At 34.8% G+C, this 14430-nt stretch overlaps 1 protein-coding gene across 1 annotated transcript in view; it reads left to right on the top strand.

Moving 5' to 3' along the window:
- The window catches only part of LOC118203168 (ATP-dependent RNA helicase DDX55), a 96929-nt gene that overhangs the window by 11711 nt on the left and 70788 nt on the right, over positions 1–14430 (top strand). The window contains exons 2-4 of the mRNA XM_035375423.2: positions 4789–4913; positions 4997–5134; positions 7663–7817. Of these exons, the coding sequence (XP_035231314.1) occupies positions 4821–4913; positions 4997–5134; positions 7663–7817 (386 nt within the window). The 5' untranslated portion in view covers positions 4789–4820. The remainder of the gene's footprint in view (positions 1–4788; positions 4914–4996; positions 5135–7662; positions 7818–14430) is intronic.

Here is a 14430-nt window from a genome sequence, read left to right as displayed (position 1 = left end):
GTAGCCATTATTAAGTGTCCTGTTTGTAGGAAGGAAATGCATATGGTCGGACGATAATGGCGTACGGAGGATATTTTTGACTCTTATTTTATGAATTTATGTGGTGATGCCAGTATACAGATTCTAGTTCAGATAATTTTAGGAAGTTTTTGGGTGCTGTTAAGGAATTTTGTTTGACTGAACACATGTTAATTCGTAAATAAGGTAAGTGGATATTTCCTTTGTGTAGTGCAAAGATGAATTTCCTGTTTTATGTTACTTCTTTGTTTGATTTAAAATGTAGTTTATTGAGATTATATATTTTTTTGCTGGCTGCTCATTTGACTTTTTAAGTGAATATAGTACGATGTGTACATGGACAAAGTCAAGGGAGTGCACAGTGCCTAGTTTGTACAATTTTCTGATACTTTTTTAAGTGAAAATAAGTGGATGTGTATATGGATAAAGTCAAGGGGAGTGTGCAATGCCAAGTTTGTGCAATTATCTGATGTTTCTTGAAGTGAAAATAGATCGATGTGTATTTGGATACCGAGTTTGTGCATTTCTTTGACTTGTTATTTTGTCTTCTTATAGTGGTGATTTTTTATCCAAAAATCGCTGTTACACAAGCCAAAATAACAAGTCAAAGAATTGCACAAACTCCGTAGCCATGTACCACCAAAAATCGCCAATTTTTGCCAAGGTGTATCCATAAATATATTTTTTCCGGGAGCAGTTCTTGAACATGACATGCCAAGAGGTCAAAATGTAAACAGTGCGACATATTCAAACTTAATGCATGAAAATCTGAGACCAGCAATTTTGTGAAAATGTCAGGGTCTAATGTCCAATGGCATCCTGTTACTGCATGACAGTGCGAGGTCACACGCTGCTAAAGTCACATTATATGCCATCAAAGACCTGAAGTTCATCTGCTTGCCCCAACTCCTATATTTCCCAGATCTGGCGCCTTCTGATTATTGCATTTTCAACCCACTGAAAGAAGCTCTTTGTTGCTCAAAGTGTGATGATGATGAGGAAGTCCAGGCAGCAGTATATAACTGGTTACATGCACACCCTTGAGAATTTCTTGCACGTGGAATTGAAAAGCTTTTTCAGTGCTAGCATAAGTACATAGAACTTGAGGGGGGATTACATTGAAAAATAAGTATTGTATTTCATTCTCATTATAGATTTATTAAAACAATTTTTTTGCAATTTTTTTATTGAATGACATATGTACAATAATAAATGTTATTCTGCCATGGCTAATGCCCAGTCGGTACTTTTCCGTTTCGCCGGCGCAAATCTCGCCAAGCAGACTTTATTGGCGACAACAAACAGTATACACATAAAAAATATTTAAAAAATTTTAGTTCTAAGAATTCTCTTTTTGAAGGCATAAACATTTTAATATCGTTTAAAACTTTATAAAAAGCCAATAAATGAAGACAATAAATTTGTAAAAAGACATTAATTTAAGAATTTACTATGCTTTCATGGTTCAACATACTAATTCGCCGGTTCATATCACGTGACACCAAGCGATCTCATCACACTTAAACTACTCTACAAAAATCTAATGCTCTCAGTAATTATCTACATTAATTTCAAGTTAAATCTTAATTTGGAACACAAGTTTAAATGCAAGAAATATTTCAATGCGTACGAATAGCTTACTCATAAATTATGTAAAACTGCAGTGCTTAACTTCACTAATGCATTCTCATTAAAATTGATGAACCCTTGACTTTCCTTTTCTATATTTTCGGCTTCGGGTAAGCGTTGTGATTGCATCCCAATTGACTTAATTACCAAAAATGGCCTTAGACATAAAACTGAACTATCTGATAAAAATTCTATGTAATGATATGCCAGCATTGAAAGAAACAATCAATCTGATAAGAAAAAGCTGCGACTTGTTTTGAAAATGAGGCGTAAAAGGTTACCAGTGAGAATATTCAGTTTGGCATCAGTTGTACCATTATTGGCAACTTTATCGCTTGTGCCGGCAAAACGGAAAAGTACCGCCCAGTCTTAATCTCATTAAGTATTTGTATTGTTTGGGTTGTTTGTATTTTCATGTCAGCTTAATAAATTTAACGCAACTGTTTGCTGCTTTTTTCACAAATGAGTATTTATGGATTCTTTTTACTGCATCCTTGAATTCATGCTACACTGTGCTATACACAGTTTCTGTTAGAGGATTTAGTTTTTCCTCTTACTATATTAATCGATATTATAATAAGATTAGATACATCAAAAGAATAAAAGTCATGGATCAGCCCTAAATAATAACTGTGAATCTTTTTGATTCCTGAGCAGTGAGGCATGAAATTGCTGGTAGTATTCTTTGGAGACGGCATAGACTCTACTACAGGAGATGGTGCTGATTAATGGATCTTATTAAACCCCATTATGCTTCATAAATGCTTTAAGTTGCTGATATCAGCAGTTCATCTGGGTTAAATCATGATGCTGAAATTCCTAAAATATTTCTTGATCTCATTCTTAGTAACTACATACTGATGATTTGTATTATCTTCTTGTTTCTTTATCATCAAGCTCAAAAGTCATAAATAAGATGCAGATAATCTTTGAAAATATCATCATAATGTATGTTCTGTCAGTAATTATTTCAAACAGTGAAGAAGACTTATTAGAGACCGCATGAAATGTACCATGATCTTTTGTGTAGTGCTTCCAAATATCTTGTAAAGAAAATTCCCCCCCCCAAAAAAAAACAGTATTGCAGGTAGTAATCACCACCCAAATCTATGATTTTCTGCCAGTGTTTAGTTAGTTTTTCAAAGCCTTTGGCCCAGACATTTGGTGGCTGCAAGTCCAAAAACAGATCAACCTTATTTTGGATGTCTTGTGCAGAACAGAAGATAGCACCGGCAAAATGTAGCTGCACATGTGATAAAAGGTAGAATTCCGAAGGAGCAATGTTGGGACTATATGGTGGGTATGGCCGAAAATCCCATTCGAAGCTACAGAGTCCAGCTGGTGAATGCAAACACATGTGGTCTTGCATTATCTTGATCGAAAATTATCTTAATGTGCCAGAGCTGAGTTCAACATTTTTACTTCATAGCAGCATCAACACGGACTAGTATCTTGCTGAACATGTTACTGTTGAGGGTTTTACCTTTTTCCAGGTAATCTTTGTGGATAATACAATGGCAATCCCACCATATAAAAAGTGTGATCTTTTTCATAGTCAAATTGTGCTTTGTGACCCTGCCGATCAGCTCACCGTGTGCATCCCAAACCCCCTTTGGGCCTGTGTTGTTGAAATAAATCTACTTTTCATCACAAGTGATGATCCAATCCAGAATTTTGTTCTAACGTTTATATTTGAGCAGGATTAGTGCAGGCCCCAACATGTCTATCCTTATCTGCTTGGTTAGCTCATGCTACACTCAGCCATTGAACTTGTATGTCAAGTTTATGTGACGTGTAGTGTGACTAATGGACACGGCCCTAATGTCTAACTCCTTAGCAAGCTCTCGAGTGGTTGCATACTGATCTTCCACAAGCTCTTGCAGGCATCCCTCATCAACATCAGTAGGCCAGCCAGAGTGCTGTGCTTCTTAAATGTCATAATTCTTGTTTTTGAACCTTTATTACCAAATTTTCAGTGTTACATGATACAACATTAGTACCTGAATCTGTGCACATGTATTTGGTGACATTCTATAGCTGACGTTTTGCAACAGAACTGGTAGTAATGATGGTTCTAATCTGGTAGCATGATAGTTCAGACACCTTGTACTTAATGATAATAATATCGTTTTACAGATTTTACACAGTATTCTAAAGCAAGTCTTTTTCTTTCACATGTCAAAAATTGTTTGACAAAATATGATTAAAAACATCAATGTGAACTGTTTGTGCAGATGATATTTGCAGTGGTGGGAAAATTTCATTAAAACCTGACAGAAAAGCTCCTTGTGGATAAAAAGAGTCAGTGGTTGTATGAGGCTTTTACCACCCTCGTATATTCCAATAAGACCAAACTAACAGTTTAAAAACATCAATGTGAACCGTTTGTGCAGATGATATTTGCAGTGGAGGGAAACTTTCATTAAAACCTGACAGAAAAGCTCCTTGTGGATAAAAAGAGTCAGTGGCTGTATAAGACTTTTACCACCTTCGTATATTCCAATAAGACCAAACTAACAGTTTAAATGATTAATTGAACCATGCTATTTCACTGTCTTGTTCTACCTTGCTATTAGTAAACTCTATGATGAGATGAAAGCAGAGAGAGATTTTAGGCTACCAAATCGAGTGATAAAAGGTGGTGAAGACAAGTGTTTTTCAAAAAAGTATTGTTTTTGTTCTTCATGGAAATTTTCAGTATAGTATAATTTATCTGTTTATTCTTATTATTTTTTATTGCTCATAAGAATTCTGTTCATTAATTTTATGTTCACAGGTGTTCTGTATGAAAATGCCAACAATAAAACACTTGCAATAAACTCTTTTTAAAAAACATAATTTCTGCTTAAGGTTATTTGGCATGCTCAAAATTAGATAATTCCATGCCGTAACCATTCTGAATGAACAGCTACTTTAAAATGAACATGTATCTAAGCTGCAGGAAGCTATTCTGTGATTGATTTCTTGTCAATCAACTTTAGGTACAGCTTACTGGTTCTACTTTAACTTTGATCTACCTACCTTATTCTTATGATCTGTTGAGCATGTAATGTTTGAAAGTTGTCATTAAAGGAGTTTAATTTGAATTTTCAAGCACATTTCTATGTGTTAGGATATTAGCATTTTTTGCTGTCTTTTTAGGTTGACAGTAAATATATCTTCTAAAACCTGTGATGGAAGTACAATCATTTGATGATTTAAATTTGAGTACTGGTATTCAGGCTGCTATTGAGGAATTAGGTTTTACATCTTTGACACCTGTGCAGGTAAATTTCTCTTTTTGCTTTGTTTTTTTATAATATATGTGTTGTATTTTAACAATTTACTACTATTTTTTCCCTCCTCTTAGGCTGCTTGTATTCCTATTTTTCTATCTAAGAAAAAGGATGTTGTGGTTGAGGCAGTTACAGGAAGTGGGAAAACACTGGCATTTCTTATTCCAATATTTGAAATTTTACAGAGATGTGCACCTTTCAAGAAACATGATGTAATTGCTATATTTTTATTTAATGCTACATTATTGTATTTGTGCTCAGTTTGTTATTATGTTCATTAACCCCTTCTGTACTAGGTCTATTGGCCACCCAAACGTTATAGTGGGCGGGAAAGCTTACTACGATACCGAAGAGCCTGGGTTCAAATCCTAGAGAAAGCATGGTTTTAATTGACCATCCCTTGATAGATAGTAATGGTAGCCCACCAATTAGGTGCTTTTACAATAAAGTGGCCACCGCTTCTGACCTTAGTAGTGGCCAAGCCTAAGTTGGCTAAGTGCCACGAATGGGGAGCGGGGAATACTTGATTTATATTTGGTATGCATTAATAGCAGGAAATAAGATTTCATTCAGTGAATTTATTTGAGTACTTTTTATATTTAAATACTTATAGAGTGCTGGATATTATGTAACATTTTAATTTATAACTATCTTTTTGTTAATTGTTTGTATGTATTTTTCAAAGACATGTTTGATAATACTGTAAAATGCAGGAGTTTTTGGCAACCAATGCATATTTTTCTCACATCCTTCCATATTTTATTTTCATTCCGTGCTTCATATCTGTTAATGTGGTTTTCTTTTGGGGGAAAGGTGGTGATTTTTCCGACTCTTCGCACCCTGGTTTTAACATTCAATAAAACTGATGCATTCTTGTTTTATTATTAATTAGACGTATGACAAAAGTCAAGCCATGTATATAATTACCATATATATGTCTAAATACATGTACACTTACAGGCTTTATATTTAAAAAAATTTCTGATGTGTGTTTTTCCAAAGTGCATTTTGTTCTTTCTCATAAAATTTCTTTCTTCGTACAGTCAAAAGTCGTTAATCCGGACTCGTCGGGACTTCGGCGATTATGGATTATCAATTTTTCCGAATTATAGATCAGCAGTTTAAATCTGGTAAGATGGCATGCAGAAATTACAAAATTAAAAATATGAAACCGTAATTTATGAAATAAAGAACAATTATGATCTAAAGGGTATCAAAATTTACAAAAAGATAAAGCTTAATATATATTTGTTTACTTTATTAAACATTTCTTTCAATGTAAGTTGTTTAAGTTGCTTCGTTTCATGTGATAATACTTTCTCTTTAATTCTATTAAACAGACATAATTTCTTGTTTAGTTACAAAGTTCCGCTGTTCAAGTCCTATAAATTGCTGTGTCTAGAATACCGACTAATTTGTCAATCGAAATGTTTTCGTTTTCAATAACCTCTCTGTCACTTTCTTCACTAGCGAATTATAATGACAAGGAACTTGATTTAAATCATATCAAAGACGGAGTACATCGAGATGAAATACTACATTTAGTAAGGAATTATAAGCCAAATAAAATAAAAACATCTGCCCTGAAGATAAGGATAGTGCTGACAGATCAACTTCGAATTCATTGCGCGCTGCAGCCTTTCTCTCCCCCCTTGCCGCAGAGCAGCGTGAAATTGATAAACAGATTTCGGATTTCAAAGCATACTTTCGCTTTGTAGATCCTTTACATATTAGTAAATATATATCGGAAATTCTATTTGACATAATCGAAAGTTCAAGCTTACTTTTATAAAATTGCTCTAACAGTCTGCAAAAAATAATAAGCCAGATCCAATTAGAAGATTAAGAAACAACGCAATCTGCAACATTAACTGAATTAGATAATTTTAGCTTAGCTTATACCATCCGTTATACATTAAACGCGCATGCGTAAATGTATTATGCACTTGCGCACATGCATAATACATTAAACGCGCATGCGTAAATGTATTATGCACTTGCGCACATGCATATTCACAGCCGTAAAGGTCTTACGTGCACGCGTAAACGCCTATGCGCATGCGTCAATGCTACGCATGCTCAGAAAGTTTGTAGCTTTGAGGTCCGGATTATAGATCATTCCGGATTATGGGTGTCCAAATTAACGACTTTTGACTGTATAAGATATTTCTTTTTATTATTATTTAAGAACAGAACAGGTACCAGTGAGATATAAAGACAGGCAAACATGTAAAAAAAAATCCCTCCCCCCCACAATTTACAAAGTTGTTAATAAGGTGGCAACTTTTTTTTTTAGGGGGTGTGCCTCTTATTTTTTTTTTTCTGTTAGGGGAATTAGATTAAGACAGTATTTAATATTTCTTGTATTTTTTCTTTGGAATATCAGTGGAATCATAATATGAAGATTTTTATTAATGCTGTCATCAAATGAGTAAACTAAAAAAACCTTATGCTGCATTATACCACAGATCAGTTCTTGTGGTCCTTAAAACTAGGCAAGGCGTATGATTTTTGAACATACCATGGTATTATTGTTACAACTTATCAAAACATGCACATGGGCATCATTGATGCAGAAAGGGTTACTATTAATTTCCCATCACATATGATATGATTAATATATTAAAATCTCTCTGCTTGTTGGATTAAATGTGTTTGTGAAGCTTGTCCTGGAATTTTTATTTTAATGTATATTATTAAATATGTATTTATACTCACTGTCAGATATTTTTCATTGTAGGTCGCAGCCTTAATCATTTCTCCTACTCGAGAACTTGCTTTACAAACAGCAGAGGTGACAAATTTATTTTTAAAGCATATTCCAGAATTTTCTAGTATTTTGCTAATTGGTGGTGATCGTGTATCATATGATTTAACTAAAATTTCAGAGAATGGGTAAGTAACTTTTTCAAGCTTTTGTGTTTACTTATAGATATTTGGAGGTACTTATTAATTAATTTTTTATGGAAATTTTAAACAAATTATCTATGTCACAACTATCACTTTTTTGTATTAAGCTGCTGACAGGTCTATGTTTTAATTATAGTTTACTTATATATTAAAATTACCATTATTAGTTAAGTGTAATATTTATTATACGAGGGTTGGAACTTTAATAGTGGCAGCACAGCTGAAAAAAAGCTACGGAACAAAACCAAAGAATATCGCGTATACCACACGTTAACTACATACCTACCTTACCTCTCAGCAAAAAGACTCGTCCTGCCTACGTCACATGCATTAGGAGTGACGCGAAGAACGGATCCTTGTATTAGCTCGCGGTCTAAAGTAAGTGTTGTCAGGATGTTTTCAAAACAAGAACAACGATGTTGGATAAAAATTGAATGTGCCAGAGGTCATACAGCACAACAGTGTCATCAAGGGCTTCAAGAGGCTTGCGGGGAATCTGCATTGCCTTACAGAACCGTAGCAAGATAGGTGAAAGCATTCAATGAAGGGCACCAAAACGTGGCAGACATGCTGCAGCCAGGTCATCCGAGTGTCAGCGATGCAGACGTGCAAGCTGTTGCTGCACTAATGGACAGTGATCGCCTCCAAACGATTCGTCAGCTGGCCGGACAAACAGGATTAGCGCATACGACTGCTGCACATTCTGAAGGAATGCCTATCCATGAGAAAAATTGCTTCACGATGGGTTCCACATCAGTTGACGGAAATGCAGAAATGGCTACGATACGATGCTGCCCGAACCCACCTGGAGCGCTATGAGCGCAAAGGAGATGCTTTTTTACGCCGTATCATTACGCTGGATGAGACTTGGGCCCGATCGTACCAGCCAGAACTGAAAGGCCAATCAAACGAATGGCATCATCACGGGTCACCACGACGTTCAAAATTTCGTCAGAACCCCAGCAATGTGAAAGTTATGGTGATTCTCGTGTACGACTGTGATGGTGTTATCCTAACGCATACCGTTCCCCCACAGCAGACTGTCACTGCGCAGTATTACTGCTCATTTTTGGAGCACAATCTCCGACCAGCTTTGAGAAAAAAAACAGCGACACATTCTGCAGAATGCTCCTCTCATTTTGCATGACAATGCTCGGCCGCATGCAGTGCAAGCTGTGACTGATTTGTTCAAGCGATGGGGCTGGGAAGTGCTTTACCATCCACCATACTCCCCAGATCTAAGCCCTTGTGACTATGACTTAATTCCTAAGATGAAGGAACCACTTCGTGGCACTCGCTTCCAAACTGTTCCTGAGATTCTTGTGGCAGTAGACTGGTCCATTCAAACTATCAACAAAACAGGCGCTGCTACAGGTATTCTGCGACTTCCACATCGTTAGAAACGGGTTGTACACAATGCTGGCGACTATATTGAAGGACTGTAAAACATTGTGACATGAATCACTTTTGTATTCCTTGTAAATAAATAGTTGCCACTATTAAAGTTCCAATCCTCGTATAATTAAATTTAGATTACTGCATAAATTATACATGTAGTACCAAATTTTATTTTAGTGGAATTTCCTCCCCCAATAGTCTTTTTTTTTTTTTTTTTTTTTTTGCATTATCAACAGAAAATTTTTTGATGATATTTTTCTTAAAATTCTCTAGACATGTTTGGGTAAAATTAATATAATTTCAAAATCTTCCAAAAAAAATGTCTATGCTAAGAAATTTTGTCCTTTTATTTTGTCAAATTAGTAACTTTTATTTTTTCAAATTAAAAAATTTTAATGTTCAATTTTTTGTTATTTTGAACAGATTAAACAGGCATGAAAAGTGTCTGACATTTCTTTCTGTTAAAGCAACAATTTTTTGATAAATTAAAAATATGCAAGAATAACACATATGGTTAAAAGCCTTTCACCCTTTTTTGATAGGAAAAGAAATGCATTTGAATTTTTATATACTAATAAAAAATATTTAATGCAAGACACAACTAATTCAAAATGAATCATTTTTCAAATATCTGCTCTTGTAACTGTTATATGTAGTCATGCAAGTATAGTAACTATAACTGCTGTATACAAGTGTTTTGTAATCAGCATAACAACTATTGTGAAGTGATGAGCAGCATTATTGCAATAGCAAAATTGTTTACTTTTTTCCCTTAAATGTGCTTCATGATCAAGATGTGAAAGCCTGAAGTTTTATGACACCAAATTTGTCTTTTTCCTTCATATAAAAATACAAAAGTATCAGATTTTATTTCAGAAATTAATTGCTGAATATTAGCTGACTTATTCTTTTTTCTTCTTCTAATTAACATTTGAAAGGCAAAAAATATTATAATTGAGTTGTCATAGTAAAAGATTTATTGATATTGAGAATGATATGAATTTGTATGGCAGCTTCATAAGCAAATGTGTTAAAATATCGATAAAAATATATTTTAGGGTGCCCCTTGGCGAAAATTGGTGATTAGCCAACAAGGCACAATTTCAAGACGGCCGCTGCACAAAATAAAAATAACAAGTCAAAGAATTGCACAAACTCAGTGTCCATGTTCACAGTGATCTATTTCCATTTAACAAAACATCAGATAATTGCACAAACTTGGTATTGCGTATTCCCGTAACTTTGTTCATGTACACATGTGCTTTTCCTTTTTACAAATAGTACACTTATAAGGACTACTAAGTAAATCTTCATTTACACACCAGTCAATTAATACTTTCTCCCCCTTTTGTTCCATATCATACAGAAACTTCACATTAATCTCCTCACATACTGCCATTTTACAGCGTACAGCACAAAATAAGCAACGCACTACCTAACTGACATCTAGTGCAGAAATAAGCCCTTACAAATATTTTCCCGTCAGTCAAATTCACCGCAACCACCTCATAATAAGGTTTCCATAACATTCAACTACTCAGGTTACCATAAATGAAACAACAACTTGCCGATAACTCAAGGAGCACCCTAAAATATAGTCTACCTGAAATATCAGCCATCCTAATGTAAACATTTATCTGTCTCCATTAAAAGAGTTCTTGGAATACTTCAGATAAATGTCAAATATCACTTGTGCTCGTGCCATTACTATTTCATATGAAGTGATTGAAGTGTTTGTCATTGACTGTTTTAATCGGTACATTCTAGAACTTTCCCAAAAATGATGTGCATATCCAAAAATTCAGCAGTGGTGTAGTTTCGTTTATTGCAACTTTGTAATTGAATTGTAAAGTTATCTTGATAACTTTAAAGACTTTGCATTAGCAAAATAACACATTCTGAGACAAATTTCTAGATAAGTCACTTTACGATTGAATGTAAATAAACTGAAAAACATTTATTTTCTTATTGACCTTTCCTTTGTTTCTCTGTAAGCTGTTTTACATAAAAATTTGGAACTACTCTGATATGCGCCCTCAAGGCGCCAAATTTCTCGCCAAATATTTTTGGTGAGAAACTCCACCCTGCCATATTGCTATCTAAATTTTTTGTCTACATTTCGAACTTTAAGCCTAAAATGTCTCCAAAAACACGGTTTTCGCGAATGCAAAAACCACAAATCCGAAACAAAAACAAAAAATTTAGATAGCAAAACCGTGAAGTTTCTAACCAAAATTATTTTCCAAGAATCCATGTACACAGCGATATGTTTTAATTTAAAAATCATCTACGAATTGCACAATTTAGGCAACAAACGAATTTACGAACTACGCGCACCTCACTTTAATAAATTAACATAACAACAATAAATTTCAAAGAATACCATGTACACAGCGTTCTGTTTCAACTTTAAAAAACATCTACGAATTGCACAATTCAGATGGGTACGCACTAATCAACAAAATAACTAAAATAAATTTCAAACAATTCAAAAAAACAACAATAACGTCAGAAATTCATACTAAAAAAAAACAATGAACATTACATTCTACAAAATAAGAACAAGAATAAAATAAAATGCACTTACCATTGATGCTTTTTCGAAGAGCAGATATACCAATTTCATACCGCCTTTAACATGCCGCCACGTAATCACTAGTATCGTATTTATATGACAGCCAGACACACTATCCAGAAAATTCATACTATGGTTCACAAATAAATAAAATAACAAATAATCACAAATCCCTACTTCTATCACGCACAAACACTAAAAATAATCTCCCATACCTTCTTTCCACACCTCCAAATACCCATTGCCCCTCAACAGGATGACCACGACAATATTTCCTTATGCCGAACTTCAACTCAACAACTTTCACCATTAAATCTTTCCCCCCTAGCTTCTCAGACACAAAGCATGACGGGAACCAACAAACTCCAGTGAAAGACTTTTCAACGTCAACAGGGTTGCCATACAACACGTAGTCGCGCCAAAAACCAGCGCAGAACACATATCGCCACATTTGGTGAAATTAGGGCGTATATCAGAGTTGTACCAAAAATTTATATCTATAGAATCTCTAAGAGAATGTAGTGTCATATTTTCTAAAAGTTGGGCAAATATTTTGCTTTGTTATCATGTTATGGTGATAGTTTATCATCATTAGATTTTATCAGAAGGTCAGCAGAAAGGCACAAACTTCAGCTAATAGTTAAAACCAACTTCATTTTAACATTTAAAAAAGAGGAAAGCACATTTTGAAAGGGATTAAACATTTAACATTAACACATGAACCGACAGCATATATTGACAACAAACAGGCAATAAAAGGGAAAAGTAGGTAGTCAGTAATAAGTCTGGGTGATAAAGTCCAAGTTTTTATATTCACATTATGGTGAACCCATATGCATATTGCACAGCAAGGATGAACGTTGCCACCCATTGCAGTGAAGATTTCCTTCATAGTACTCACCCCCTTTAAATGCTGGAGGCACAAAGGGTCAGAAATATCTCAGGATAAACGTGACCTCTTTTGCCAGAACAAGTAGTCTAAGTTGGTGGTTTCTGGTGTGCTGGCACACAAGCATGGTGCCCAGTGGATTTACTGTAAGAGTCTGCTCTTTAACAGAAACTGATGCTGGGGTATCTGAAACAAAAAATGCTGGTTTCAAGCAGTTGATGCCTACATTGGTTCCTTTCCTTCAATGAGAAGTATAAAATTTTTATTAAGCCTTTTTATTACTTTAAATGGGCCATTGTACGGGTGTCAATGGTGGTTTCGGTGCATCGTACCTCACAAACACATGAGTGCATGACTCTAAAATTGAGTGCACGAAATTCTTATTGTTAACATGAGCTGATGTGGAGAATTGGGAGACATTTCTCTCATTGCCGTACACAATTATGTAAAATTGAAGCAGGATCAACATAATTAGAAACCTGGATAGATTATAGAAACTCTGCGGGAAGGCAAATAGTAGTTCTGTACGCTATCTCCGAACATGTTCCACACAGATAATTTTTTGCAAGTTGATCAAAGACCAAGAAGTATAATTGTAAGATTCACCATCCACTGGACATCAACGCCTGTTTCAGTGAGCAATAGAATCTCTCAAGTAATGTATTTGCTTCAGGATAGTATGGGGTAGTCCGAGTTATTAAGAGTAGTGAACATGTGGGATTCAAATTTGTCAGCCCTGATTGGTACTTTTGATGATGAGAACTCCAAACCTAGTAATCCAGTGATTGAAAAATGTTCAAGGAACAGTTTCAGCTGAAATATCCTTCACAGGTATTGCTTCCGGCTATCAGTTGATGAAAAATCATCAACTGATAGCCAACATATCTAAAAATCAGTTGATGAGGGATAAAAGGTAGGAGTATTCTTCCGAATGTGACAGGAACCCTATTGTATCAAATGCACATCTCAAAATGTTGACTAGGTAACAGCGAAGGGCTGCGATGGATTACTAGTCCAGAATTGGCTGGGAACAAAGGGACATATCTTGTCACCACATACATCATGATATATATATTTAGCCAATGAGAGACAGTTTCACTTTTTGTAGTTTTAATGAGCTACTTCCAGTAAACAACAGATGATTCAGGTTGATATCATTATGTTGAAATTCAGCAATCTGTACAAAACTTTTATATTCACCTTATTAATAGCCTTCTGCTACAATATTTTCAGTCCAGAAACATATTATATATGAACATATTATACATATTATATACTGAATTGGGCAATATAATTCATATGCCCAGTCTGCCTGGGTGATGCTGTATCTGATTTTTTTTTCTAAACAAAAGTATTAGAGAGCAATGATCTGTATATATAGTAAAAATTTAACCTTCAAGATTGTGTTGAAAAAGCCTTACAGTGTAGTAGATAGGGAGTAATTCTCCTATTGTATACTTAGTTTCAACTGGAGTCAATTTTTGGGAGAAAAAAGCCAGTGGTTGAAGGCCACTATTGCACTATGAGTGCAAAACAGCTCCAATAGCCACATCTGAGGCATCGACAATTAATGACTACTGTTGACCAGGGACATGGTAACCAAGTGTTACTGAATTTGTTAGATCAGTTTTAAATTTTTTGAAGGCTGCAGTTGTTTCCACTTCCAAGGAACAGGATGTTAATCATTCTTCTTAGAATCTTTTAAAAGAGAATGAAGCTTAGTTGAGGTAGTAGCT

Source organism: Stegodyphus dumicola, chromosome 10, assembly GCF_044657685.1.
Source record: "Stegodyphus dumicola isolate Sdum_Otavi_A_Nest chromosome 10, ASM4465768v1".
NCBI classification, from domain to species: domain Eukaryota; kingdom Metazoa; phylum Arthropoda; class Arachnida; order Araneae; family Eresidae; genus Stegodyphus; species Stegodyphus dumicola.
Note: the sequence above shows the minus strand (reverse complement) of the source record. Positions and strands in the feature narration are given on the sequence as shown.